This window comes from Stegostoma tigrinum, chromosome 9 (assembly GCF_030684315.1).
Source record: "Stegostoma tigrinum isolate sSteTig4 chromosome 9, sSteTig4.hap1, whole genome shotgun sequence".
NCBI classification, from domain to species: Eukaryota; Metazoa; Chordata; class Chondrichthyes; order Orectolobiformes; family Stegostomatidae; genus Stegostoma; species Stegostoma tigrinum.
Genome location: NC_081362.1, coordinates 58949879 through 58975815, shown reverse-complemented (window position 1 = coordinate 58975815; position 25937 = coordinate 58949879). Strand labels below are relative to the sequence as shown.

Genomic DNA, 25937 nt, shown 5'->3' with positions numbered 1-25937 from the left:
TTAGCCAATGTAGACTGATAAATTTTGAAAAGGTAAAAATACAAGTGAGCCCTTTCAGAGCAGCTTTCAGATTATGGTGCATTTTGAATATAGATTTTAATCATTTAAGAAAAAGAGAGGACTGTGCTTGCCTATAAACAGCTTTGAGCAAAGCTATACAGTTATGATTTTTGGGAAAGACCGTTCAGCTTTAAATGAAGTTAAAAACCCTTTTGTCTATTTTACATGAAAGGATGCTAAAATGACTTGCAGTAATGCATTCTGTAAATTTACATCAAGACAGTTTTTCTACTGTACAAGGGTTTTGAAAATACAGATCAAATAATTGTGACAGATTTGTAGTAAAATATATTATGTTAGCACAGTCAATTCTATTTACTGTAACTTCTCAAAGAAGCAAATGGATAATTGTCCCTTCAAGCCTGTTTTGAAAACTGTATTTTCAGACGGATGGAAAACTGTGTTTTAAACGCTGCACTGTACAAGGCTGTGGAATTTTGCTTCCCTCCTCCCAGTTTAGAGACTTCCCGCCTACTGTACCTGCATTGCTTCCCTAAGCCAGTGTAGGAATTGTCCTGTCTGCAGTGCTTTACTCTGAGTGGCTGCAATCCCACCAATGCGCTGACTGGTGAGGTCGGGGATTGCATATGTAAAGACCTGCTTCATATTAATAAGCTACAATCGGGACTTTAAGACCTTGATTAGGAGAGTGCGAGTCTGGTCCCAGCTGGCTTTGCCTATAGGCTGTCACCAGAGAACATTTGTGTTAATTGCGCCACTCTGTCAGGGAACTTTGATTTATTGCCAGGAGTGTGGGCTCGAATAATGGTGCTGAGCGCACATGGATTTGGTAGAACTTTGTCTCCCTGAATCTTTTTCTCTCCACTACGACGAAGAGTAGGTACCTTTTTATTCCCATTCTGGGCTGTTTGTTTTGTAGGGTTGTAAGGGTTTGATGTATATGTGTATGTCCCTGTGTGTCTGTGCTGCTTGCTTGCATGTTTTGTGCCAGAATTATGTCCCACTCTGTCTGTGCAACGGATGTTCTCTGAATTATCTCCAGATTCCCAGAAGCAGTCTACTGTTATTGCATATTGTGCAGCTATTTGTAATTTAGCCAAAGATGTGAGAAAGCCAAAGGAATGGACGAGGGCTGTATTGTCAAATGCAATATGTATTTTCTGAATCTATTATACAGAAATTTTGAATGATTATTTTTAAGGAAGCAAGGACTTTAAAAATGCTTTCTTGATTTTTTTGGTCTAAAAGCTAATTTGTATGATTTTTAAAAAATATAATCTGCTTAATGTAGTTGCATTGGAATGAAATTCATTCACATGGTCTTTGTTTTTGAATCTAAGAAGGGATTTTTTAACTGTGACAGCTTGCAGCAAAAAAAAGGGGACGGGGAAAATAAGCTGTTCCTTGATCTCAGTTAGCTGACAACTTGTCTCAAGTTCTTTCACTTTTCATTGTATCATTCATCTCTTTAAATGATTGCCCCTGTTCAAGTCAGCAACAGGCTCGGTATAGGACGAACGTCACAAACCTGTATGAAAATACCTACACATCTTAACATTTCGGAGTTATGTTTCTGCTGTACGGCTGTTTTTGCATATTTGCACTGAGCTTTAAATATTGCAAGAGGTCAGAGATGCAGGATGTACATAATGACAACCTTGCATTTACAGCGAATACGGCTGTTTAGTGTGTTCATTTAAATGTATTTTCCGGCACTCTTTTGTTGTCAGAGCCTCCTATGCTACAGTAATTAACCTGCAGTAAAAAAAACCTTTGCAACTCCGGATTCCATTTCCTACCAAAGCTATTTTTAACAAGTCTTTATATTCACTAAACATTATAGACCTGCAGAAGGCTAGCTATAATATTTTAATTGCAAAGTCTGAGGAATAACAATATATTTTTGATCTGCTGAATGTGTCTCTGTGCCACTGTGGTTAAGCTCTCCAGAGGAAATAGCCGATTACACTGAAGCAGTTTGTGCAATATTATCTCTTTTACATTCACTCGCCTTGTATTAAATTGTCATTGTCCTAAACCAAGAGAGAAATGAATTGCAGCTTTCAATGCTGTCTGGCAGTGAAATATTTACCCCCTGTGTCCCCAATCATACTTCACGTGTGTTTGATAATGTGACTCCGACATGAACAATCTCACTGGCTTGATGCTCAGTTATTGCATCTTCCTTTGCTTCTCCTTCCCTGGACTTCAAGTGACACAAAAAGAAAGTTGATTCCTAATGGCTCTTTCTCTCACTACTGTGTTTATATTGAAATACCTGTTCATCCGTTATCAAGTGTCACATCAAGTACAAGCAAAATGTAAACTGATATAAGATACGTTAAAGGGTGGTACAGTGAGTCAGATTTAGCTGTTTTGTGACAAAATGGCATTTCCTTAAATGACCGCACAAGCTGTTGTGGCACGAGCAGGACGCAATGCTTTGTTGCGGTGGCCTCTTTACTGTACCCATATGGAGTGATGTAACTGGCTTCAGACTGTATTAGTCGGTAGAGCCTTACAGATCAGCACTGTCAGATTTTAACATTAGTATGAATGACACCTGTCCAATCAATCATGTGGTCACAGCTCCACAAATGGAGTGGGCCTTTGCCTACTTTAACATGCTGCTGAATCACAGAGTTCTCTTGGATTAATTTGTACTATTCTTTCTGGAAAACAAGAGGAAAGGCTCATTGCACACTTTAGGGCAGTTTGCAGACATAAAAGTGTGTATATGAGAGGGGGAGGAGGTTGGAGATAGCTGGCGCACTGGCAAGTGCTATAATTGGCTTTACTGTTAAACTAATCCCAGCAGGTTGCACAGATAAGACATTTCAGAACAACTATATGTCTAGCTTCACTTGAGGCTCAATGCCAGTGTTGTCCACTTGTCCAGTCTGTGAATTCTCATGCAGATAACTAAAACCGTGCCTTTGTACCTGAGTATTATTAAAGATCCATGTATTGTTTTGAGTTATTCTACTCACTCATATATTATACTTCGTCTAACTTGTAAATTACAATGTGTTTTTAACAAATAGTTTTGTACAAGATACAAACACAACATTTCAGGAGTTCAGAAGATAAATCTCAACTTGGTACATAATTTATGCTTATTTTAATCACGAAAGTCAAACAAGCCTTTACAGTTTTACTGGGCAAAGGCTGCAGCATTTATTAATTTGGTTACATACTCTTTGTGACACCTTATTATATCATGTTTAGACCTCAGATAACCCAGAAAATATCAAATGTATTAATTGTCCTGTTCAGCTACTCAGGAAAATGATGAGAGCGTTGAAATGTTGATACATTTTGAATAGGCACGGGCAATCAATTCTCGAGGCAGCTTGTTACCCAGTGTGAATAAAATACCAAGTTTTACATCAGTGAAACTCAATGATTCATACTTTGGATTTCAATTCAAACAGCAGTAAGCCATGCTGTGCCATCTCAGTGTTTGCATTTTTTTTTCCTCCTTGCAACAGTATTGGATAACTCAACTGAGGAGACATGCGTAAAATGACTACCTCTTTTCAAATTCGATTTAGTACAGCTATTTCATTTTCATTCAGTCTGCTTTAGGCAAGTATGCAATTCAGAGCGTTGGTTTTTTCAATTTGTTCCAGTAAGCATTTAAAATAATTCATTCCTAAGCTCCAAAGATTTGAGTTTTATATACCCAAAAAAGTTTCAAAACTACTTTAGATAGCCAAAGGCTGTTTTATTTAAAATGGGGTTTATTTATTAAGCCCCATTTCTGAAACATTTTTTATGTGTAAAAGCTTAAAAGTTGCAGTAATTTAATAATGCTTCAGTTGACTGCTGCTAAACTCTGGGATAGTCCCTGTAGACATTGCAATTAATATATGGACCTTTTTGATAATTTTTTAAAAATTCCTCAGCTCAGGCTTGGGTAGGAAGCCAGATTTTAATTTTATGGTGGACAATATAATCTTCAAGGTACTACATTAGCCCTTCAAAAAGTTATATTTTGTTAGCACATTTGAAAGTACAGTAACCACTGCAGTATCTTATTCTTTTTAGTCAGCATCATAAATTGCAGCTTTGTCCCCTGTAAGTGTCTCAAGCTTGACCTGATAGTAATAATGGTCTTCAGTAGCATGCCATCAAAACTTATCGCACAAAACATGGAAGATAATAGTTAACTCTGATAGAGATTTTAGCAACTCTGGGCCAAAGATAGGAACTTTCAGTCTCATGGGAGACAGCAGGTCATACCCCAGTTACCATTTTTTACTTTTCTTCTGCCTTTTCTCCCCCTTCCGGATTGAATTAGGTTTAATCAGGTTGTTTGTGTGCATGATATGGTTCACTCCCTAAAACAAAATAGTTTGGTCAAAATCTAGTCAGCAGCTGGTGTGTACAATGCAAAAACAGGCTTGTTCCAGAAGGATGTGGACAACCCAAACAGACCAAACCAAAGTGACAAGCGTTCTTCCACTGGGCTTGGTTTGTTTCCTAAACAAAGTGCAGTGTGCCTTAGGAAGGTCCCCTCCCTACCAGTTAAAAATAATGCCAAAGAGTTAATTAGTTTTAAATTTTTATTCAAATTATTCAAGTTTTCCACAAAAGAAAAAATTAGATTATCAAATTAATACAGACTGGAATCCGAAAAGGTTGCATTGGTTTGTTTTTCTAAAGTGTTCTGCTCAAAGCTCTTATTTGATTTGGATTGCAAATACTTTTACACTCTGGCCATATTGAGAAACAGTTTCCATTGCATATCAGCTGGAAAGGTACAGGATAACTTGAATTAATTACCAACTCAACTGTTAAATCTGTCAAATAGATTTTGGGCTGGGGAATAGGGTGCAACATCACCCCCAATTGGTGTGAATCTGTTTTTAAAAAGTGCTAAGGTGATCTGTTGAAAGATCTAGCTGTCTTCTAAACTTTACATTGGTTATTTTTAATCTGACGAGAAGATCGATACTCCCGCCCACTCTCCAGGAATGTTTGAACACAGGGAGCCGAGCTTTGTAATGGCATGGACAAAGTGATTAATATCCAGTGATATGACTTTTGCCAACTCAGCTTCATACATTACTTCACAGCTATTGGTTTTAAATCCATAGTATAAACCAGAGATTGCATGAAAGAAATGGTAGACACCTGATGAAGACTTGAGGAACAATTTTTTGTTTAAATGAGGTGTGTGATGCAAACATGCTTTGAGATGCTTGCAATATACGGATGATTTATGTCTTTACAGGTTTAAACATTTACGGAGATATAACGGACAAATACTCTTTGCCATTTTGGACACTAAAAAGACAGCCTAAAATTATTGAAAGCTGTGCGTACCCATGAGAGCCCAATTCACTGCCACATGTATATTCTCCAGTCTTCCTGATGTGTACCTTAAATAATTTCAGCTGGACTGTTTATACTTGGAGCGTATGTATTAAGGTTGACTATTACTTCATTTCTAGAGAAGGTAGAATTATTAATCTCGCAGCAGTTATTAAGCCGTGCTTAACAAAATAGGAAGTGACAGAGACCTTTGGTCAGTGCACAGCCTCCAAGATGAAATAGAAGTGTCCAAAAAAAGCAGCAGAATTCAGACACTGCTGGATTGACGCTAATGTACCTGGAAGGAAGCTAGTTTGCGCTGAAGCGACCAGCGTCAGGCAGGGCTATGTGCCATCTGTCCCACCTGCTGCATAGTTAGTCCATCTGGTTATTCAGAGTGTGCTTTGTGGGTTTTACCGGAGTAACTTCAGTGCCAGTGGGCAAGCAAGCAGAGTAAATTATTTAAGCAGCCAATGTAAACTGAAAGCTCTCACCCTAGATGCTGGGGATTGTGTTAAATGCTTGAAAGCTTCTATTTGCATATAGATTTAGACACAGTGTATAGATCATCGAGGAGATTACAACCAAATTATCTTCACCTGGATCCTTACAGGACATCTTTTTGTCTGCATGGAGTAACAATTCTGGATGGTATCTTGTTTTTCTTGTGTAGAGAAGAGGAAGTTAAAAGGATGTGATTTATTTCCAGCATAGTAACCTGTTAACAGAACACTAACTGTTGGCAAATTTGTTAGAAACTCTTTAGAATGTCAGATCCTGCACGTTTTATTATTCCCTGTCACCAATTTACTTACCGAGCACTCTTTCCAAATCTGATAGGAGATTTCAAATGGAAAATAAACAATTGGAAAACATAGCACCAAGAAGGTGAAATAAATCAAACAAAGAATTTAAGGACAACCACATATGTCCATACATTTATATTGCACAATGTTCAAACAGAAATATACCGATGGGGGTGTTTGGAACACTTTAAACTTTTGTTAGTGCTGCAAAGGTTTGTTTCAAATGTCAGGAATCAATGTGTTCCTTCTAATTAGAATGGCTGTTTATGTTTATTTTTAAGTTTGTTAAACTCAGCTCAATATTTTCCTCAATTCACCAGTTAGGACATGAGCTACTGCCTGACAGCAAATAGTGCATTGGCAATTAGAATCTTTCAATACACTTTTTATTTTGCAGAGAAAGGGTAAACTAAGAATTACCTTTCTTGATTTAATTTTAGTTTTGAATCATGACAAGCTTTTTTATACTGTAATTTTAGAACAGCGATATAATGTCTTTTTTTTCAGGAAATGTAACTTTGGCTGAGCAGATATGGGTTTTACTATATATTGAACTGACAGTAATATATACTGTCAATACTTCCAAATCCACAAATTCTTAACTCTTTGAGATCTGAAACTTGCCTCTTTTGGATTTGCACCCTGAGAGTATGACCAAGCAAATTGACTTGCACTGAACGCATGCAGAGTTTATGCTTCTCCTGGTCAATCAAAAGTAGAAATTGAAATTTGCTTGGCAGCCTCCAACGTGCATACTTTAATTCTGATTGTAGGATTCCACTTTGCAAATTTGAGAAACCTGTTGCTTCTTTCAAGCAGCTGCATGGGATGATGTAAAATTACTCAATTAGTTTGTACAGAACCAAATTTAATATGAAGTTTGACACTCTGACAAAATTTTAAGCCAGTTTCTTTGTGGGGGTGGGGGTGTGATGGGTAGCGATGAGAGTTAAATTTCTGGGCGTAAAATCTGATGGACCAGTTGGAAATATGTTGTGCTGCATTGCTAATACTATTTAGCCACTAGAGGCTGCTAGATCATTTTTATGCCACTAACTCTTGACTGAAGTGGTATTACCCCCAAAATAACAAAGTGTGGAGCTGGATGAACACAGCAGGCCCAGCAGCATCTCAGGAGAACAGAAGCCGACATTTTGGGCCCCCTCCCCTTTTAACTTCTGTCCCCCCTCCACCTATCTTCTCCTCTATCCATCTTCGATCTGCGTCCCCCTCTCTCCCTATTTATTTCAGAACTCTGTCTCCCTCCCTCTTTTCTGTTGAAGGGTCTAGGCCCGAAACTTCAGCTTTTGTGCTCCTAAGATGCTGCTTAGCCTGCTGTGCTCATCCAGCTCCACACTTTGTTATCTCGACTTTGTTATCTCGGATTCTCCAGCATCTGCAGTTCCCATTATCTCTGGTATTACCCCCAGCTTGTTAATATAAACGTTTGAATGATGCCTAAACTGAAATGGATTGGACTCTGTATGGTGGCCTGGTGTTGTTCCATGGATGCATCTCTGGTAAATTTCTGTGTTCCTGCTGGTTTGAGCAGTGTCTTATTCTGTCATTATTTCCTCCTTCTTTCCCTCCCCCTTACTGCAGAACAGATATTTTGTGGGCCATACTTCCATGGGAGCAATCATTCTTCAATTCCTTGTTCAAATGATAATGGGAACTGCAGATGCTGGAGAATCCAAGATAATAAAATGTGAGGCTGTATGAACACAGCAGGCCCAGCAGCATCAGAGCTTTTGTGCTCCTGAGATGCTGCTGGGCCTGCTGTGTTCATCCAGCCTCACATTTTATTATCCTTGTTCAAATGGTTGTTTTTCAAGGGTGACCCTCAGACAGTGAGTGCTGGAGGGTTATTCAGTTGCACGAGACATTGTAATGAAACCAAATCTACCCCATACATATGCTTCTAGAATGAGTTACTGAATTGCATGCAGAATTGCGTCCTCTCCTCGACAGGCATTATTATTTACCTATTTAGCCGTGGGATCCTGCAACCAATTGTATGGTCACAGCTGCTGCCCTGGCACAGGGCAGAACCTTGCTAACCTTTTAGACAACTAGAGCAGGTAGCTTCAGAAATAATCAAAGGGTTAGTTGAAAATTAGATGTGCTGCATAATGATGTATGCAGATTACCTAACCAGAAATCACTAAACTTCTGAACAGAGTTTTAAATATTCATGTTTGGGTTTGGAATGTGGAGTATTGCTTGTAAAGCAGTTCTGTGTGTGAGCTGATCAAATTAAAAACAATGGTTCATGCTAATGATCGGTTCAAGCATCACTCGAGAGCAATTTGCAGCAGACCTGTCTTAGTCTATTGCCATTGCACAGTGTAAGACGAGCCATACTATGCACTATATCTTAGGAGTACAGTACGCATTTTAGTGGACAGATATTGAAAATGCTTGAAGTACACAGTAGGGCATCAGTACCTGAAGGAGAAAACATTTATCCAGATTTCTGCAAAGAAGTTACCTAATCTTTGTCAGTATTGGCAAAGCTGTGTCAACTTGCAGCATAATAAAACGTGAGGCTGGATGAACACAGCAGGCCAAGCAGCATCTCAGGAGCACAAAAGCTGACATTTCGGGCCTAGACCCTTCATCAGAGAGGGGGATGGGGTGAGGGAACTGGAATAAATAGGGAGAGAGGGGGAGGCGGACCGAAGATGGAGCATTTTCCATTTTAATTTTGTACAGCCGTCATTTGTGGTTTTACTTTTTAATAATCCAACAGTTGCCAACAATCCATGACAGAATATTTTTACCTTAGCCTCACAGGGATGGAATTGTTTTTTTCTTTTTGTGTGCATCAGCTCAAAAGCTCATGATATGAAAATAACATTAGCTTATTGCCTATGAAGGGTGTTCTGGTGTTACTGCCGCATGGACCAGCTGTTAAAAGTGACTGGCTTCTTCCCGAGGTTTGTGCACGCCAAAGCAATAAAATCAATCCAGCTGAAAAGCCTTGTTTCTTTCACTGCAGCTTTCTGTATATTTTGTGACACCAGATAACCCCCACATCACTGACTCTGGCCCCCATGTCCTGCCATTCCCTACATGTTCAGCAACCCACATCATGTCCCTTCAATTCTGAAATGCATTATAATAGTCCCTGGTCAGAAGGAAAGTCTATCTGTTTTGGAAAAAAATAGGAGCATGTTAGGCATTACTGATAGATGGGTTAAATCAACTGATTTAACTGATTTCCCTCCAGAGGTGGTATTTTATTTATATGATAAAATGCTTGGGAAGTGATTAATTTGTCAAGGGAATGTCTTGTTACTGTAAATTTACTGAAACTGTAATAAGTGTGTTGCTGCTACACAGATGGAGGAACAAAAAGGCAGTGACTAATGAAGAGATGGAGATTCTCACAATGTTTTACTACATGTAATTTAATTTTACAAAAGTACTTTTTGGTTTTAATTCACATTAGTACACAGTTAGTTATTAGCAGTTTAGAAAAGGCTCCAAAATATGGCACAGGCTGATTACTTTGTCAAGTTGATTAAGTTAATTCTACTAACATTTGAAAAGTTGCATTTAGCCACACAGCATTGGCCATGCTAAGTTGCATCTAACCCTTGCTTTAGCCGTCTGGTACAGTCCATGATTGTGGGAAGGGAGTGTGGTGTGGGATACATGCAGTAGACACATTGAATTTTTATTGAAGAGATGGTAGAGGAGAAATTGTTATTATTAGTGCCTGATAGTTACATGCCAGGAATACTGCTAGAATAGGCCTGCAGCCTATGTGCAAGTGCAAATTCACACTGGACACCATAATTGGTGAGGGCATTAGGGCACATACAGTGGGCATCCACTGAGGTATGTAGAACAGGTATGTCTTGACATCATGGGGCTTGCAATGCTGATTTAATGCCAGCATTGCTATTTTGTAACTCAACATTACAGCTAACATTCTTTCTTAACCCATCCAAGCTGAATACACATTTAACAACAGGAAAGAGGATTCACCACCACTGTTTAAAGTATTGGTCAACAGGTTCGTTACTGGCTGGTTTCTTCCAGCTATTGCTGCAAGTATGCAAGTGTTTGGTTCTTTCTACTGTTTTTGCAAGTTGCTAAATTCCACATACAATGGTTCATCAGGTGCTGAAGGGTCTTTTTCCAACTTCAAGGCTCCTATCCAAGCAAGTTGCTCCCAGATCTGCATGCTATGTATGCTACTGTTTCCCTTGGAAAGTGATCATGGAGCAGTATACTGCAAGAAGTGAGTGGAGAGGAGTGACATCTCATTTTCCAGGGTCTTCAGGGACCAATTCTTTAGCTTGAACCACAGCAAATAACAACACGTGAGATGTTTGCTCTCACTGAAATCTGACACAAGCTGTAGTCACAATCTCAACCTCTGAACAGAGCAAGGACTACATTGGAGCTGGATATGTTTTCAATATCTCGCAGTTTGCCATCTGTGCTTACGTAAGGGAGGTCACCGACCCTCTTTACTCAAAAGGACGTAGCTACATTTCATTCTCACTTGCCTATGGTGAGCAAGAAGAGTGAACAGGTTTGCCAGCACTTCCCCATAGTTTGCACACATGTTTCTGCAGAAGTCACATGTCAATACCAAAATAATAAAAAAAAGAGGAAGTGTTGCAGATACTCAGTAGACTCTGACTGTTCCATAGTGAAAAGCGAAGTTACTGTTTAAAGTTGATGACTTTTCATCAGAACATAACAAGTCAGATTTGCTGTAGGATAGGAACTGAAAGGGATTTCACTACTTTGAAAGTCCAGGCAGCGTGTGACCAAATAAAATGAATTATTCGGGTCAGTGCCCAGTATATTGGCAGCAGTCATGATGCCTTCATTTGTAGAATCCCTACAGTGTGGAAGCAGGCCCTTTAGCCCAACAAGTCAACACTGGACCTCAGAGCGTCCCACTCAGACCCACGCCCCTGTATCCCACCTAATCTACACATTTCTGAACACTACGGGCAATTTAGCATGGCCAATTTACCTAACCTGCACATCTGTGGGAGGAAACTGGAGCACCCGGAGGAAACCCAAGCAGACACGGGGAGATTGTGCAAACTCCACACAGACGGTGGCATCGAACCTGGGTTGCTGGCACTGCAAAGCAACAGTGCTAACCACTAAGCCACCGTGCCGCCTGATTGTTTACTATTGGAGTTCTGTGTCGGCAGTTTGTTTTGTGTACCTGCAGTGAAAGCCATACAGAGTGCAGCAGGCCTTAGACATGCTGCAACAGCCTTTCTGTTGTTTGGTGGGGTAGGTGACAAGCATGTTGGTGGTCAACAGTATGCTGCTTAATGTCACCCAGTATGCTGGGGGGATAGCCTTTACCTACAGATGGGCAGCAAGCAGCTGAGGACCAGAAGCATGACACACAGAGGGGAAAGAGGAAGGGAGAAGGCAATCTTTCTGCCTAGTTATCCTTTTATGTCAGTATTCTGATTCATCAGTCATCAGCGGTCCCATATTTTACCTTCCATCCATCACAGCATTCCATTCTGTCGCCATGCAAAAGAAAAATCCAAGACGACACAAACACTGTAGTTCAAATTCATAGATGAAATCATGTCACATTGCATACAGTTGTCAGCTGGTCTCTCCATCTGTATTCACCTCGTGCCTTTGCCTGTTCCTCTACACCAGGGTAGCTTCTTTATAGCTACCCCAGTGTTTGCACCATGGCCAGTGGAAAGCTGCTGACTCTACAGCAGATGGCTATAGAGGACAACTTTAGAACAGGTCTGGCCCTCTAGTCGTGGCATGGAACATCTTGGTCGGGTGGCTGCCATGTTGCTGCCTGGTTGCAAGGCAAGACAAGGGCGTGGGTAGAGTGGTTTGGGGAGAAGAAGGGCAAATGCTCCCACCCTGAGAGTATAAAACAATCATGCTGCAGGAAGCCACTGTGACTCTCCTGAAAAGTGACACCCCCATAATCCTTCTAATGTGTTGGAGGACTGATTTCAGGGTGGCTGTGATAACCTGCAAACCTCTTTGGACACCAGTCCACGGCCATGATGACAGCAGCCTGTATTTGCACGCCAGGAAATTGACTTCTCCTAACAGGAACCTGAGCTTTCATGTCAGATGTCAAACTGCTGCTGCTTCTGCTTCATTGGAAGATGCAGCGTTAGTTATTGGATGCTATATCATGAAGCATAAACAGGGCAGTGTGGTAGCTCAGTGGTTAGCAGTGCTACCTCACACCAGAAATCTGGGTTCAGTTTCACCCCCGTGCGACTGTCTGTGTGGAGTTTGCACATTCTCCCTGTGTCCGCTTGGGTTTCCTCTAGGTGCTCTGGTTCCCTCCAGCACACCAAAGATGTGCAGGTTAGGTGGATTGGCCATGCTAAATTGCCCATAGTGTTCAGGGATGTGTAGTTTAGATGGGTTATAGAGGGATGGGTCTGCGTGGGATGCTGCAAGGGTCGGTGTGGACTTGTTGGGCTGAAGGGCCTGCTTCCACACTGTAGGATTCTATGATTCTAAAAACTCTCAGCAGATTTGGCAGCGTCTGTGCAGAGGAAAACAGATGTTAATATTTCAAGTCCCATGAGCCTGTGTCAGAGTTTCAGGTCGATCAGGCAGCAGTGAGGCCAGCAACAGGCCTCCCCACGGAATGAAGCCCCTTTCTCAATCGAGAGCTGCTAACCAATCAGAAACTCTTATGCTCAGCGGTACCTTGGCTGCAGCTAGAAGGACAGGGAGCCAAGACCCAGGATCATTGGAATGCCCAGACTATGTTGGGTGGAGCTGAGGGGGAGGTTTATATTGGATGGGAATTGCAGGTAGAGGGGTGACAGAAAGGGGTTGGGAACAAGGATGGTACTCAGTGCAGTGCCCTGCTTCCTGATCTCCAGTCCCTCAATCAAACACCAAATAGCCTTTGATCAAGGGATGCACTCATTCTCAGGAGGTGACACGCTGGCTGCATGGTTTCAGCTCCATGCTGGCCGTGTGGTGACATGCTTGTTTGCAGCAGTGGCCTGAGCCCCTTAAGTGCTCTATAATCAGCCACAAGAACCTAATTGGCAGCTAGGTGGGAAGGTCAGTTGTATACCTTCCACCCTAGAACTTAATTCCGGAGGAGGCTGCAGGATAGCAAGGTCGAAGTACACCACCGTCTGTCCTAACTAAATATCCTTCCTGACTGCCAGCTCACCACCAAAGAGAGCAGAAAATTTTCCCCTGCATATTCATCACCATCTTGGTTGATTACCTTGGTGAGGTCATTGACCTTCTTGCGATATTGAATCCAGGTCTTCATAACTTCATTGTGGCCATTTGCTCACAATGCCTTCTCAGCATTCTGCATACACCGAACATCTTCCCTCCTTTTTAGCGATCTACATCGAGTGCGCCCTCTGAAGACTTTTGAGATCCCCTTCTTTCCTATTGTGCCATCACTCATTCCTTCCAGGTCAAACTGTCATTCATCATGAATCTCCAATTGCCACAGCCACAACGTACCTTCCTTCTAAGAGTGCCTGTCAATTTTAAGTGGATGGAATGGCTCCAGTTTTGGCCTCAAACATTGAACAGTATGTACAGCACTGGCTGAACCTAGAGGTCTTTCAAAGAGCAGGCATCCACGTTGGCATACTGTCTGCATTTACTTTGCAGTTGTGGATAATCACGCAGCATGATTTCCACACTGATTTTCAGGGATTGTGCAGGTTAGCCCCAATTTTCTTTCCTAATGATTTGTTACAAAATTTGGATGATATGAACTGTGTATACAGTATATGTACGCTATTCTACCAAGCTAATCTAACTCAGCTTCTCCAAGAAAGGACAAGTAAATGACATTTTCAAGTGATTATAAACCAACGATCAGCATAATTAAATAAAGAGAAGAAAAATCTTCAGGATCAAAGTACTTCACAGCCAGTGATTGTGTTTCTCTTCTAGCTAACACTTGTAAGTTAGAGAAACATGGCAACTATTTACGCACAGCAAGGTTCTGCCAAAAGATGACTCAACTATTGTAAACAAATACTGGTAGATAGGTTGGTAATTCTGAGTTTATAAACTTTATATAAGATTTCTATTTGCTTAAAAACTAATAATGAAAGGTGAATTTGACAGCAACTATCCGGGGGAGAACTGAGTTAACGCTTCAGGTTGTGATCTCCTAAGCTCTCATTAAAGATCTAAGCTTGGAAACATTGGGGCAGAACTTTTACTGTTGGATATGACATGCTTGGAGGTGGGTAGGAGATTTAATTAGCTGGGCTGGTCACATCTCCTTTGACTGTTGCCTTTTCAGCTCCACCAGGAATTATCTTTCGGGTGTGAGAGCCCACGGTTAACTGCCTGACCAGTTGAGTTCCTAACATTGTCAGTTAAGAATGACCTGAAGAACTCACCCTGCTGCCACTGGGAGCTGAAAAGAGGTTAGTCACCATGCAGCACACCCAGCGGGTAAAATTATCTGTGGGATTGAGGGACTGGGTTTCCCAATGGCAGTCAATCCCTTTGTTTTCTTCTGATGCTTCAGCCCTCTCTCTCACTGTCAGCTTATCCAAGAAACATCACTTAACTCTGTCATGGGTCCTCTGCCACCTTGGCTTTCTGGGACTGCCCCTCTTTTGTACTGCTGTGAGCACATGATGCTGCGACAGCTCCCATCGGGTGGCACCTCTGCCGTCAGGAAGTTAAGGCCTACTTCATCACTTCCTGATTGACATGTAGTTCAGTGACATTCCCTAGAAAAGGAAGCACAAGTTTGTTGCTGTCTGTCCAGCCACTGATGAGCCACTTGATGTCTAAAGAAGATTGATTGATTAAATCACTGCCCCTTCTCCGCACAATGAGTGGCTCAGTGGTTAGCATTGCTGCCTCACAGCTCCAAGGACCTGGGTCCAATTCCACCCTTGGGCGACTGTGTAGAGTTTGCACATTCTCCCCGTGTCTGCATGAGTTTCCTCCAGGTACACTGGTTTCCTCCCACAGTCCAAAGATGTGCAGATTAGGCAGATTGGCCATGCTAAATTGCAGATAATGTGGGAAAGGCAGGATTACAGAAATTGGGTGGGGGGGCGGGCCTGGGTGGGATGCTCTTCAGAGGGTCGATATGGACTCGATGGGCCGAATAGCCTGCTTCCACTCTCTGGATTCTTTGATGTTCCATTTCCTTCTGCTCCAACAAAACATCACTAACTTCATCAGAGATAGTAGGAACTGCAGATGCTGGAGAATCTGAGATAACAAGGTGTAAAGCTGGATGAACACAGCAGGCCAAGCAGCATCAGAGGAGCAGGAAGGCTGACGCTTCGAGCCTAGACCCTTCTTCAGATATGGGGGAGGGGAAGGGGGTTCCGAAGTAAACTTCAGCCTACTTTTCCTGTCCTATTTAGCAGTTTCTCTGTTGGCTCTTTTAAAATGAAAAATGTACCAAACAAACTCATGATCGGTGTTTCATAGTTCCTGATTCAGGGCAGGTATAAAGACCTGCAGGACTGAAGTAATTGAGGCTTTGAAACCAAAATAGCATAACTAACGCATTTTAACTAAATTGAGAGGCAGTGTTAATGTGTAGGTTGAGCATAGAAAGAGTAGCACGCTATAAATTCTCAAGCACAGAATGCTGCAATCTAACATTAATTTATTAAATTAACCATGCAAAACACTTAAAAATCTTAATGTTGCACAGTTATGGGAGTTACATTTCACACTGCTTAGAAATTTGCTTTAAAGGAAGAATCTTAAGAAACTGAGTAATTGACAGCAGTTTTATGCACCTTGTGCTCCAAGATTGCAAATTGTAGAACATTGGTGGATTTTGAGTTTGTATTTGTATTGTTTAGAATTTATATTTGTGCAAAGTGCTGTGAAAAATAAGATTTTAAAAAAAATCAAAACTGTTCTAATAGTCATTATACTGTGAACTGGGATGCTGTAAAGCAGGAAATATTAATCTATAACAAGACAAAGTACCTAGATCTTCTTGTAAACTGGACATACTCGCCAACAAATGCTACTTTCCACTGTTCAGTCTACCGAAGTTATGTAGTTGGATATTAACAAATAGTGTTCAGTACGCTCTGCCTAACATCTGATGGGGCACCAAACCCATGAATCATGAGCTGGGATGTTACTGGGTACAGGGAGTGGGTAGAAAGGGCGTGGTTGGGTGTTTTGGGAACATAAAATTAGGTGGGATGTCAGGGGTGGTGTGCTTATTGCCTGCACACCCCTGGTGTTTTATAAGTACCAGGGGAAGCTTGCAGGCAGTCAAGTCACCTTGGGGCAATTGAGGCAGCATTGGGCCCATTAAGGGCTACCTTAGAACTTCTTCCAAGTGCTGTTGGTACTTTATTTGGAGACTTGGCCACAAGGGGATGCCACTTGTTTGCTCTTGCAGCCTCCTCAGGAGTGAGCCAAACTGATCATGCTATCAACTGATAGTCCAGGGAAGACCCAAAACTGCTTTGAGACCTGCTGCTGAAATATTCCACTCCCACGTTCTGTCCTAATGACTAATCCTTGCTTCACCCCTCCCCAACTCGCCTAGGCCTGCCTGACTGATTGCAGTGATTCCCACAATGCCATTTGTACACAGGGGCCTTTGGTCTCATGGATGCTTCAGACCAGTTGCAGTACTAGAAATGACCACTACTCCTGACAGCACTGCGACTGAAGAGCTATCAACCATCTGATTATCAGACAGCCCTTCAGGTAGGCCTTATTCCTTAAAGGAACACTTGTCCCACATTGAGGCAATTCGTTACCTGATGATTATAAAATGCAGCCCTGACTCTCCGGTCAATGGACTGGGCCACTGCTACCCTGAAAAATTTTGGGAAATGTAGCTGGCATTGTAATTTTAAATTTGAGCAAATGTTGAGGGCAACCCAAGCCTGAATTTACTTTCTCGTTCTCTCGTTCTTTTGTCAAGTGAGCAATCTAAAATGCTCATTCATTCCTTCCTGAGTGGAATCAAATGCCTGAATATGACCCTTATGTACGTAGGCATTGAAAGTGGTCTACATAAATGGAAGCTAATTGTCAAACTAAGCACGCCATCTTGTACTGACATTAAAGCTGCTCTGCTATCTAAACAAAAAGTCACATGTAGAGAAGGTGGTTAAGAAGGTGTTTAGCATGCTTGCCTTCATTGCTCAAACCTTTGAGTATAGGACTTGGGATGGCATGTTGAGGTTGTACAAGTAGTTGGTGAGGCTTCTTCTGGAGTACTGTATACAGCTCTGGTCCCCTTCTGTGGGAAGGATATCACTAATTTGGCGAGGGTTCAGAAAAGATTTACCAGTATGTTGCTAGGAATAGAAAAATTGAGTTATAAAAATAGGCTGGATGGGCGAGGATACTTTACAGAGAAATATAGGAGGCTCATGGATGACCATATAGAGGTTTATAAAATCATGAGGGGCATTGATTACATGAATAGCAAGGATCTATTCCTTAAGGTGGGGAATTTCAAAACTGGGGCATGTTTTTAAGGTGAGAGGAGAAAGATTTAAAAAGGACGTGTGGGGCAACATTTTTTACACAGAGAGTGGTTAGTGTGATGAATGAATCACCAGAGGAAGTGCTGGATGCAGGTACAGTCAGTGTTTAAAAGGAATTTGAATAAGTACATGAATAGGAAAGCTTCAGAGGGATGTGGGCCAAATGCAGGCAAGTTTGCCATTCATTGTGATCATGATGGGTCATCCAACTCCAGGAAGTCGTTCCTGTTTTCTCCCCAGACCCTCAGTCTGATTAACCCTAAGAACCATATTTAACTCCTTGAAAGCAATCAATTTTTTTCTTTTTTTTTCAGCCTCACTGCTTTCTATGGCAGAGAATTCCACAGGTTCACTACTCTCTAGGTGAAGAAATTTCTCCTTCTCTCAGCCATAAATGGCCTACCCTGTACCCTTTTAGACTGTGACCCTGTTCTGGACTTCCTAGTCATTGGGAACAGAAGAACCGCGTTGAGCTGTTTAAAAAGCACAGAGGTATGCCCTCATTAAAAATGTAAATATGTCAAAAGAGGGAGGTTCTTCACCCAGAGAGTTGTGAGCGCTTGGGATAGTTTGCCAGTGGTAGTCGTGGAAGCGGAGTCATTAGTGACATTTAAGCGACTGCCGGACATGCACATGGACAGCAGTGAATTGAGGGGAATGTAGGTTAGGTTATTTTATTTTTGGATTAGAAATATTTCACGGCACAACATTGTGGGCTGTACTTTTCTATATTCTATGTTCTAAGTAGTATTAGTTTGGTTTGGGAACATGGCCAGTGTGGACTGGTTGGACTAAATGGTCTGTTTGCATGCTGCATGACTCCATGTCTCTAAACAAACAGATTAATAGTTTTATTCTCTGTTAATCAGATGGAACAAAGATTATACAAGTATCTATTTTAATATTTAACCCATACTTTACCACATTGCTCTTGTGCACGTATGTTTTCATCTTGACCACTGTTTGGCATGTAGAGCTGGGATATTGAAGTGTTCCATCAAGAATGTACAGTTTAGGCAGTGGCTACTTCTTGTCGTAACTGTCAGGGGTGGACCTTCTGAGACCGCGTTAGATTGGAAAGTTCTTCGCAATACTTTGGGACAATTATTGAGACTTGAAAAGAAAAATTCATTGCATGCTTCTGCAAAAATGCAATCAGTTTTGATTTCGATACCAACTCAAAAGTTGTGCACTCTTTAAAAAGTGGGATCAAGCATTTCTTGTTAGGACCTGAAATACTTGGAGCATGCGATCTGGTACAAACAAACTTCAACTTCAACATGAGAATTAAAGTTGCTGCTTAAGATCTAAATGTCCCAACCATCTTTTGAAGATATGCGCGGTTGACATATTTCCGCTGGTTGTTTCCTACCAGTGCCTTTACACTTCCAATATTTTCATATTTGCCTCCATGAGGATATCTGCTGTGACAAACAATGCATTAAGTTATTTACTTTTCTATAATTGCCAAATGGTTTTGTGAGGAATACCCTTATTATTAAACTACTACATTTTATTTAACAAACAAATATAAAACAACCTCAGCCTTTCCTCTGCTAAAATGGGGAAACTATTTCTTCCTGTGCTTTGTCACTTCAAGAGCAAAAAGCACGATATAGAAAATAGAAGGGGAGAACAATAAGGCCAGTTAAGTGGATTATTAATATTGCACTCAACGTGATACAAAATGATACAAAATCAGGACTAGTGTTAAAGGCTGCGTAAATTATATTTTATGTACATATACACATTATTTTCATAGCTTACATTAAAATATTGTTGAAAATGTACATTATAAATTACTCAGCTGAACTGATTAAAGCAATAAGTAATATAGTGGCTCTGCCACTTATAGGAATGAGGTTTTAGATCTTTTATAGTGGGATTTAAGAGGCTTTATTTAGAAATCTTCTCAAAGCTAGCCACTGAGTTAGGATTTAAACATTCCATTTTTTAAAAAGTAAACAATAAGTCAAATTTGCTTTTGAGGCATTTGTTGTAGCAGATGGCCGCCTTTAGATTTAAGATGCTTTACAGATGGGAGTTGCAGCAGCTTGCCCTGCCACCGCTACCTCTGTAGTTTGATAGATGGGTATAAATCTCAACAACCCTTTCTTGACAACCAATTTATAGAATCTGATCTGGTTAAAGACGTGTCTTTCATACTCGAGCCACAGGAAATAGGCTTTTTTTTATAGTCTTGTTATACCCTATCAGATTCTCCTCTTAATGAAATTGGCTTTAATTACACGCTTGTTCCATCTCTCTGTGACCCCTTTAAATGTACATGTGTGAGCAGACCCCGGTATTTTCCCCCCACATGAATTCATTAGGAGCCCTGATGGTTCTTAGTCTGACTGACATCTTTATTACTAAATCCAAGTGCATAAAATCACCTTGTCACAGTGTCATCATAAAAAAAAGCGAAGGTGGTTACTGTGGAGTATTTGAAACGGGACCTAGGACAATCAGTGTATTAAGTCGGTATCTTAATGGCAGTAAAATCAAATGTGCCAACAACTTCACGACTCCCTGCTGCTGGCTGACAGCATGGTGCAAGATGCTAGGGCTAAACATTCAGTTAAACAGTGATTGTGATGAAATGCCACTCCATGCTTAGCACAAAAACTGAACAGGTGTAGAGCTTGGTTTTTCTTTGCAGGCTGCAGGAGTGTCATAGTGAAACACATCCTGTGCATTTTATTTCTGAGGTATGTTGAAGTGTAAATGAAATCTTACACCAGACTGTGCAGTAAGTTGTGTGCCCATTTATTCAAATCTACAACCCTACACAACGGCAGGGAATAAAAAGCATTGTTTTTTTTTCAAAATTTGTGACAAGAGCTGTTTCAATTGAATGGCAGTTTAGTTCATGGGGAAATAATTTTATTTATTCAGGACCAATTTATGAGATACTAATTAATTGCCAGTGACATCTGAATACAAGGGACACTTTCTTTTCATTTTTCTACTTAATCCTTTATATAGCTGTTATCACAGAGATGAAATCTATGCACATGACATGAACAGCATCAGTTAAAGCTCCTGTAGCAATATAAAAGTATATTTTTCTTTTTTTGCTAACATTGATTTAAACGTTAATGATTATGGTCCCAAATAAGCCTGGTGTCATGACAGGAGTTTCATTTGTAGTCTGCCTTCTCACTTTTATTTTCCTTTTCTTAGTGTTTAATTCTTTACCTTCTTTGGTTTCCTTTCCTAACATAAACACTTAAGATTCAAATTTGGGGTCAAGTTATCATTGTTTCCCGATTAGTCAGGTTCCCCTTCTAGTCAGTGGGACCTTGATTATACCACATAAACAGGAAGACTATCAAAGCCTAAGAAGCATACAAGGCACTCAAGCCTCTTATTGCTTTTGCTAGTGAAAGTGATAGTAGTAAATCTGGATGGTGGGTGGCTGCTTTTGAATCATCAGTGGTACTGATGTGCTGCAGTACAACATGTCACAATCCTATGAGGATGCAGACCTATGGAGCGACTTCATTAGTAACCAATATTGTTGAAAGCTTTTTTATTCCCATTTTTTCATTTGGTTGCAGAACTGAAGGGCAAAAAGAAACCCTTTGAACTGTTACTTCCTGCACTCAGTTTCCTCTATTAAATGATTGGAAAACCTAGGTAGGCAAGTCAAATTTATTTTATCTGGGCTCATCTCTAGTCCGTGCTGTGATTCTGAAACCATGACCGGTGTCCTTTAATATCATAAGGTTAACTGCAATTTTTGTCAAATTTACAAAAAGAAAAATGTGCTGAAAGATTATTACAGTTTAAAAGGCAATAAAGTGGTAAATTAATGCACAGGGAAAGGTGAATTTTACTGTTTCCTATGATATATCCTGATTTTTATTGATATACAGCACATTTTGACTTAACCTACACTTCTTTCTGAACAAAAGAAGCAAAATGAGGTTGTATTTACAGAAATGACAACACTTCTGGTGAATGTAACTGAACAGGATTGCACTGTGCAAACTGGCAGGTGCAATAGAGAAAGACTTGTGAACTTTATTTGTAACGGTTCAACCACTTGATATCCTTCCATCAATTGTAGGAAGTTGTTTAATTGACATGCAACAGAAATTGAGTAGGTGGGACAGTTAGTGAACAGGGTGAAGAGATAAATCTACTAAGATTCATAACATTCTATAAACAGTGGGATTTTACAACAGTCACTTAATCGAATTGAGTTGGTTTATATTTGTACTTGCATGGAGATGGGATAGAAGTCTTGAGCTATGCTTAAATTAATTGTTTTTTGTAGTTTGCTGAATTAAAAGTTTGTGTAAACTTTTCACACAGTGATATATTAATATGGGCTATATTTGTTTGTGTCAACTGTGCTCCTTAATCAGGAGTGAAATTAACACCATGACAGCAGTTTGCATCCAACATTAAAATATGATTCAAACATTGTTTTTCTCTGACATGCTGTATTGGTTTGATTTTAAAAAAATGCATATAGACTTGCACTAATTTTGCAGAACATTAGAGTAAAACATTGCGTTAATGAACTTCAACTCTATTTATGCTATTTTCATCAGCATTTGAAAATACGTAAAGTTGAATTGGAAATTTAAAAATAGAAACAAGAAAGATGATTATTGTCACCATAACCGCATCCATTCCCAATGCACAGAATACATATCACAGATCTTGACCTGTTACAGATGGGAGATATTTTTTATTGTCCTTTATGTAAGATTCTTCCAGTCTGCACTTGACCCTTTCTAATTTATCTCTTTCAGACAATGTGTTCAGTTGCATTATAGCAAATGTCATTTGCTTTATTGTTGTATTTCAATAGCCACTTTCTTGCCAGGAGAGTAAAGGACTGTGGTATGCTATTAAGAGGATTGTGTGACATTATGTCAAATTCTGATGAGTGGTTGCAGTATTTAGCTCCTAGTTTTCCTCTTAACTCTCCTTGCTGTAATTTCTGCACTGTTCCAAGTTTAACTCTCTGAATTCCAAAAAATCCTTTGCGCCCTTTCATTGATTTTTAATGTAGTATTGTATTCCCTGCCTTTCATTGTAGCAATTTACACTGTGCGTGGAGGCAATTTTAAAAAAAATGCATGCACAATTTTCGAAAATAAGTTCATTTCTTGAACAGCACATTTCATTTTGTTCCTCTTTCTGACTGACTGCTTCTCATTCACTGATGCTCTGGAATTTAGTCCCAACCTATAGAAATCTCAGATCCAGCTGTAAAATGCTGTTGTTGCTGGAATAAAGAAGTGTTCTGTCCTCACCACTATGCCTTAATGCAATGATGATATGTTTGCTCTGGCAGTTGACAAGCCATTGTATCATTCAGATTCCATAATGACACCTTGTCACATTGAAATGGTCATGTTTTCCCAAATCATATGTTATAGTGTTGATTCCTGACATACTGTATCATCTAGATGTGCTTTCTTTCCCTTGTCCAAGTTGAATGCGATTTGGTGCCATTTTCCTATTGACTGATCCATATTTTGGCACCTTGTGTAGAGAGTACAATTAGTTCAAGCAGAAAAGTGAATTACAGTGTGTTCTTCAAAGCAGAAACGTTAACATTGTAGCTGGATTCTTTCACTGGTGCACAAAAGAATTACAGTGATTACTTTCAGAACTGCTAATCTAAATTCACAGAGGGTTGCTCCCTCAGTTTGCAGAATCTTTTCAGAGCAAGAAAAAAATTGCATTCGAATGAGATGGAGAAGGGAATTGATTCATAAGAATGTCTTCAAATAACATTCAGTTTGGATAAAACAACTTGCTGGTTGTAAGTTGCCACATGTCCAAAATTTGGTTGATTCTCAGTTGAAAAGCAGTGTTTTTCAAAATCTATTGTAAATGTCACTATTTTGAGAATACCATGTGCAATTATTACATTTTAATTAATTTTTTTCTTAAATAGCAAGAAGTGTGTTGAAGCTAATTAATGTCCTGTATCCAGAGAGGAACTGTTAGGAAACCATATAATTCTATAAAGGGGCTGCATTTTCCTGAGTTTGTGGTTTGCAAGGACATTTCTACTTGCTGAGCAATACTTACTGATTTGTTAATGTGTTGGAAGATCAAAAATGGAGACAGCCATGTCCATTTTGTTTAATTTTCCCAGCAGAAATTACATTGAAAAATTTGAAAATACAGTCTAAATATGTGCATAGTGCTGCACTGTTTGTCAGGCAAGGTTTACTTAGTTCCTATTGATATGTAAGCTGAAACATTTTCTGAAGGTTTTGACAATTTAATAGATTACCTCATTTAAAGTGGTCATCCAGTTTGCAAAGTGCATGCCATTTTTATGACTGCAATTACTTAACTTAATATTGTTTTGGCAAATGACAAAAGGAGGATTTTGTTTTCTTTCATTTGCTTGCCTCTTTATTGATGACTTGCCACCTTTGGAAGGTATGATGGCCCATGTCATAGGAACCTTCATGACCATAGGCAATCTCTGAAGCATAAAGAACTCAGTGACGCCAATTTCTCTTCTTCCCTGCCCAACAAAGTAGGAACAGAATTCACTCAACTGAGGCAAGATAGTCATCTTGAAGCATTGACCAGCATTTCAGCTAATGACCTATAGGTCAAAGGGAAAGTGGCATATTCAGTGAGCTTTGTAGACCATTTTCCAAACTTGAAGCTTATCAATAAACTTTCAAAGCCATACATTTTTGTTCCTATTGCACTTAAAATTGATCAGGAATACAGAGTTCAAGCCTCTTTTAGAATCTGCAGTGCATTATATATGCTAAAACCTTTAGGAGTCATCAAACGTAGTGGGAAATCCAAAAAAATTCAGGTGCCAGTGAATAATGTGTTATAATGCAGTGCTCATCAATGGATATACATGTAACTAATGAGGTTATTTATTATTTTGCTTTGTTTTACTTTTAATCTTGTCCTAAACATGTTAATCTTTTAATATATTGTCTTGAAACATACAAAAATATAGTCAACATATTTGGAGGTAAAACAGTTCCATTACCCGAAGGTAGATAATGTTCTTACTGCAAGTGGATACCCTGGGGGGAGTTGAGCAAATGAAGGAAATAACTGGTTAAGCCAAAACGTTGAATCTTGCTATTACCTAGCTGATTGCAGTTTAACCAATAGCAAATTGAAAATAAAACTGTAAGTACACTTTTATTTAGAGTAAGAAATGTCATGCACCTTGCAATTTGTTAATTGCATTTGGTCATTCTTTTAATTCTAGGATTTTATAGTTGTTTTTGGATTTATCTTCAGCTGATTATTGGTTGTCTTCTTCAAACATTAGAGTGCGTTGTAGATTTCTCTTTGTTCATATGAAAAGCTGTTAAAGCATTGAGCTGTTCTTTCTGTCCAGCTCTGGTATGGTATCTGAGGGACATTCTTTCACCAGACTGCATGAGTCAAAGACCTTCCCTGCAACAAATTTTCCTTGCAGCCAGTACTTTAATGAGAGCAGTAATTAATTGATATCTCTCCCATCCCTTGACTACCACTCGGGGCAAAGAGTGGGGATTAAATTTTTCCCAAGTCAACATTAGAGAGAGCTGAATGTGCATTGACTTACAACAGCTCTGTGAATTCTTCTAATTTAGAGTACTTACTCTTCCACTTATTACATTGTAATTACTGCTCTCCAATACATTATGTTCACAGACTTCAGTTTGAAATTATTAGTGCACTCTCCCTCTCTCCCCTTGAAATTCCGTGGCTCTATTAATGTGGGACTGGAACATGTGCAACCATCTATAAATTCAGTTGTCAGGTGCTGGTTTTTATTCTGGTCTACAGTTGAATTTAAAATTAGAGGCACTAAAATTCACATTAGCAGCAAGAGCAATGGAATTCTAAAAACTATATTTAACAAAGAAAACCTTTTCTGTCAGAAAAAAGCTATTTGGGAGGTTATGATCTTATCCTTTTGTGGGTGAAGAATTGACTTCATTCCATTTTGTGCTGTCAATGCAAAATTTGATGTCACTCTGCACCGAGCACCGAGATTTGGTTGTGTTTTTCAAATGGGGGTTAATTTGTGTCAATTGAAAAATTATTCAATCAATCTTTGGGGATTTTTGTCATTGTACTTTTTTGTTGCAAGTTTCCTATTAGCATTTTGAGACAACTCGCATTTAAATCTCAGAGTCTTAACCATGTAATTGCTCCAAGCCTAGCTGTGCCTTGTTTCGCCTAGCATATCTGTTCTTTTAAAACCTTACTCTTGCTTTTTTTTGAAGCAACAAGGCAGAAACAACAGATAATATTCAGATAGCACATATTTTTAACTGTTGCGCAGTGATGC

At 39.8% G+C, this 25937-nt stretch overlaps 1 protein-coding gene across 11 annotated transcripts in view; it reads left to right on the top strand.

The window, feature by feature from the left end:
• The window catches only part of esrrga (estrogen-related receptor gamma a), a 247058-nt gene that overhangs the window by 145384 nt on the left and 75737 nt on the right, over positions 1-25937 (top strand). The window contains exon 1 of one of the 11 annotated variants that reach the window (XM_048535437.2): positions 655-897. The exons of 8 other annotated variants lie outside the window; for them this stretch is intronic. In XM_048535437.2, the coding sequence (XP_048391394.1) occupies positions 842-897 (56 nt within the window). In that variant the 5' untranslated portion in view covers positions 655-841. Of the gene's footprint in view, positions 1-654; positions 898-17962; positions 18125-21245; positions 21275-25937 lie in introns of those variants that run through there. 2 more of the 11 variants (XM_048535446.2, XM_048535443.2) reach the window with 2 other exon arrangements.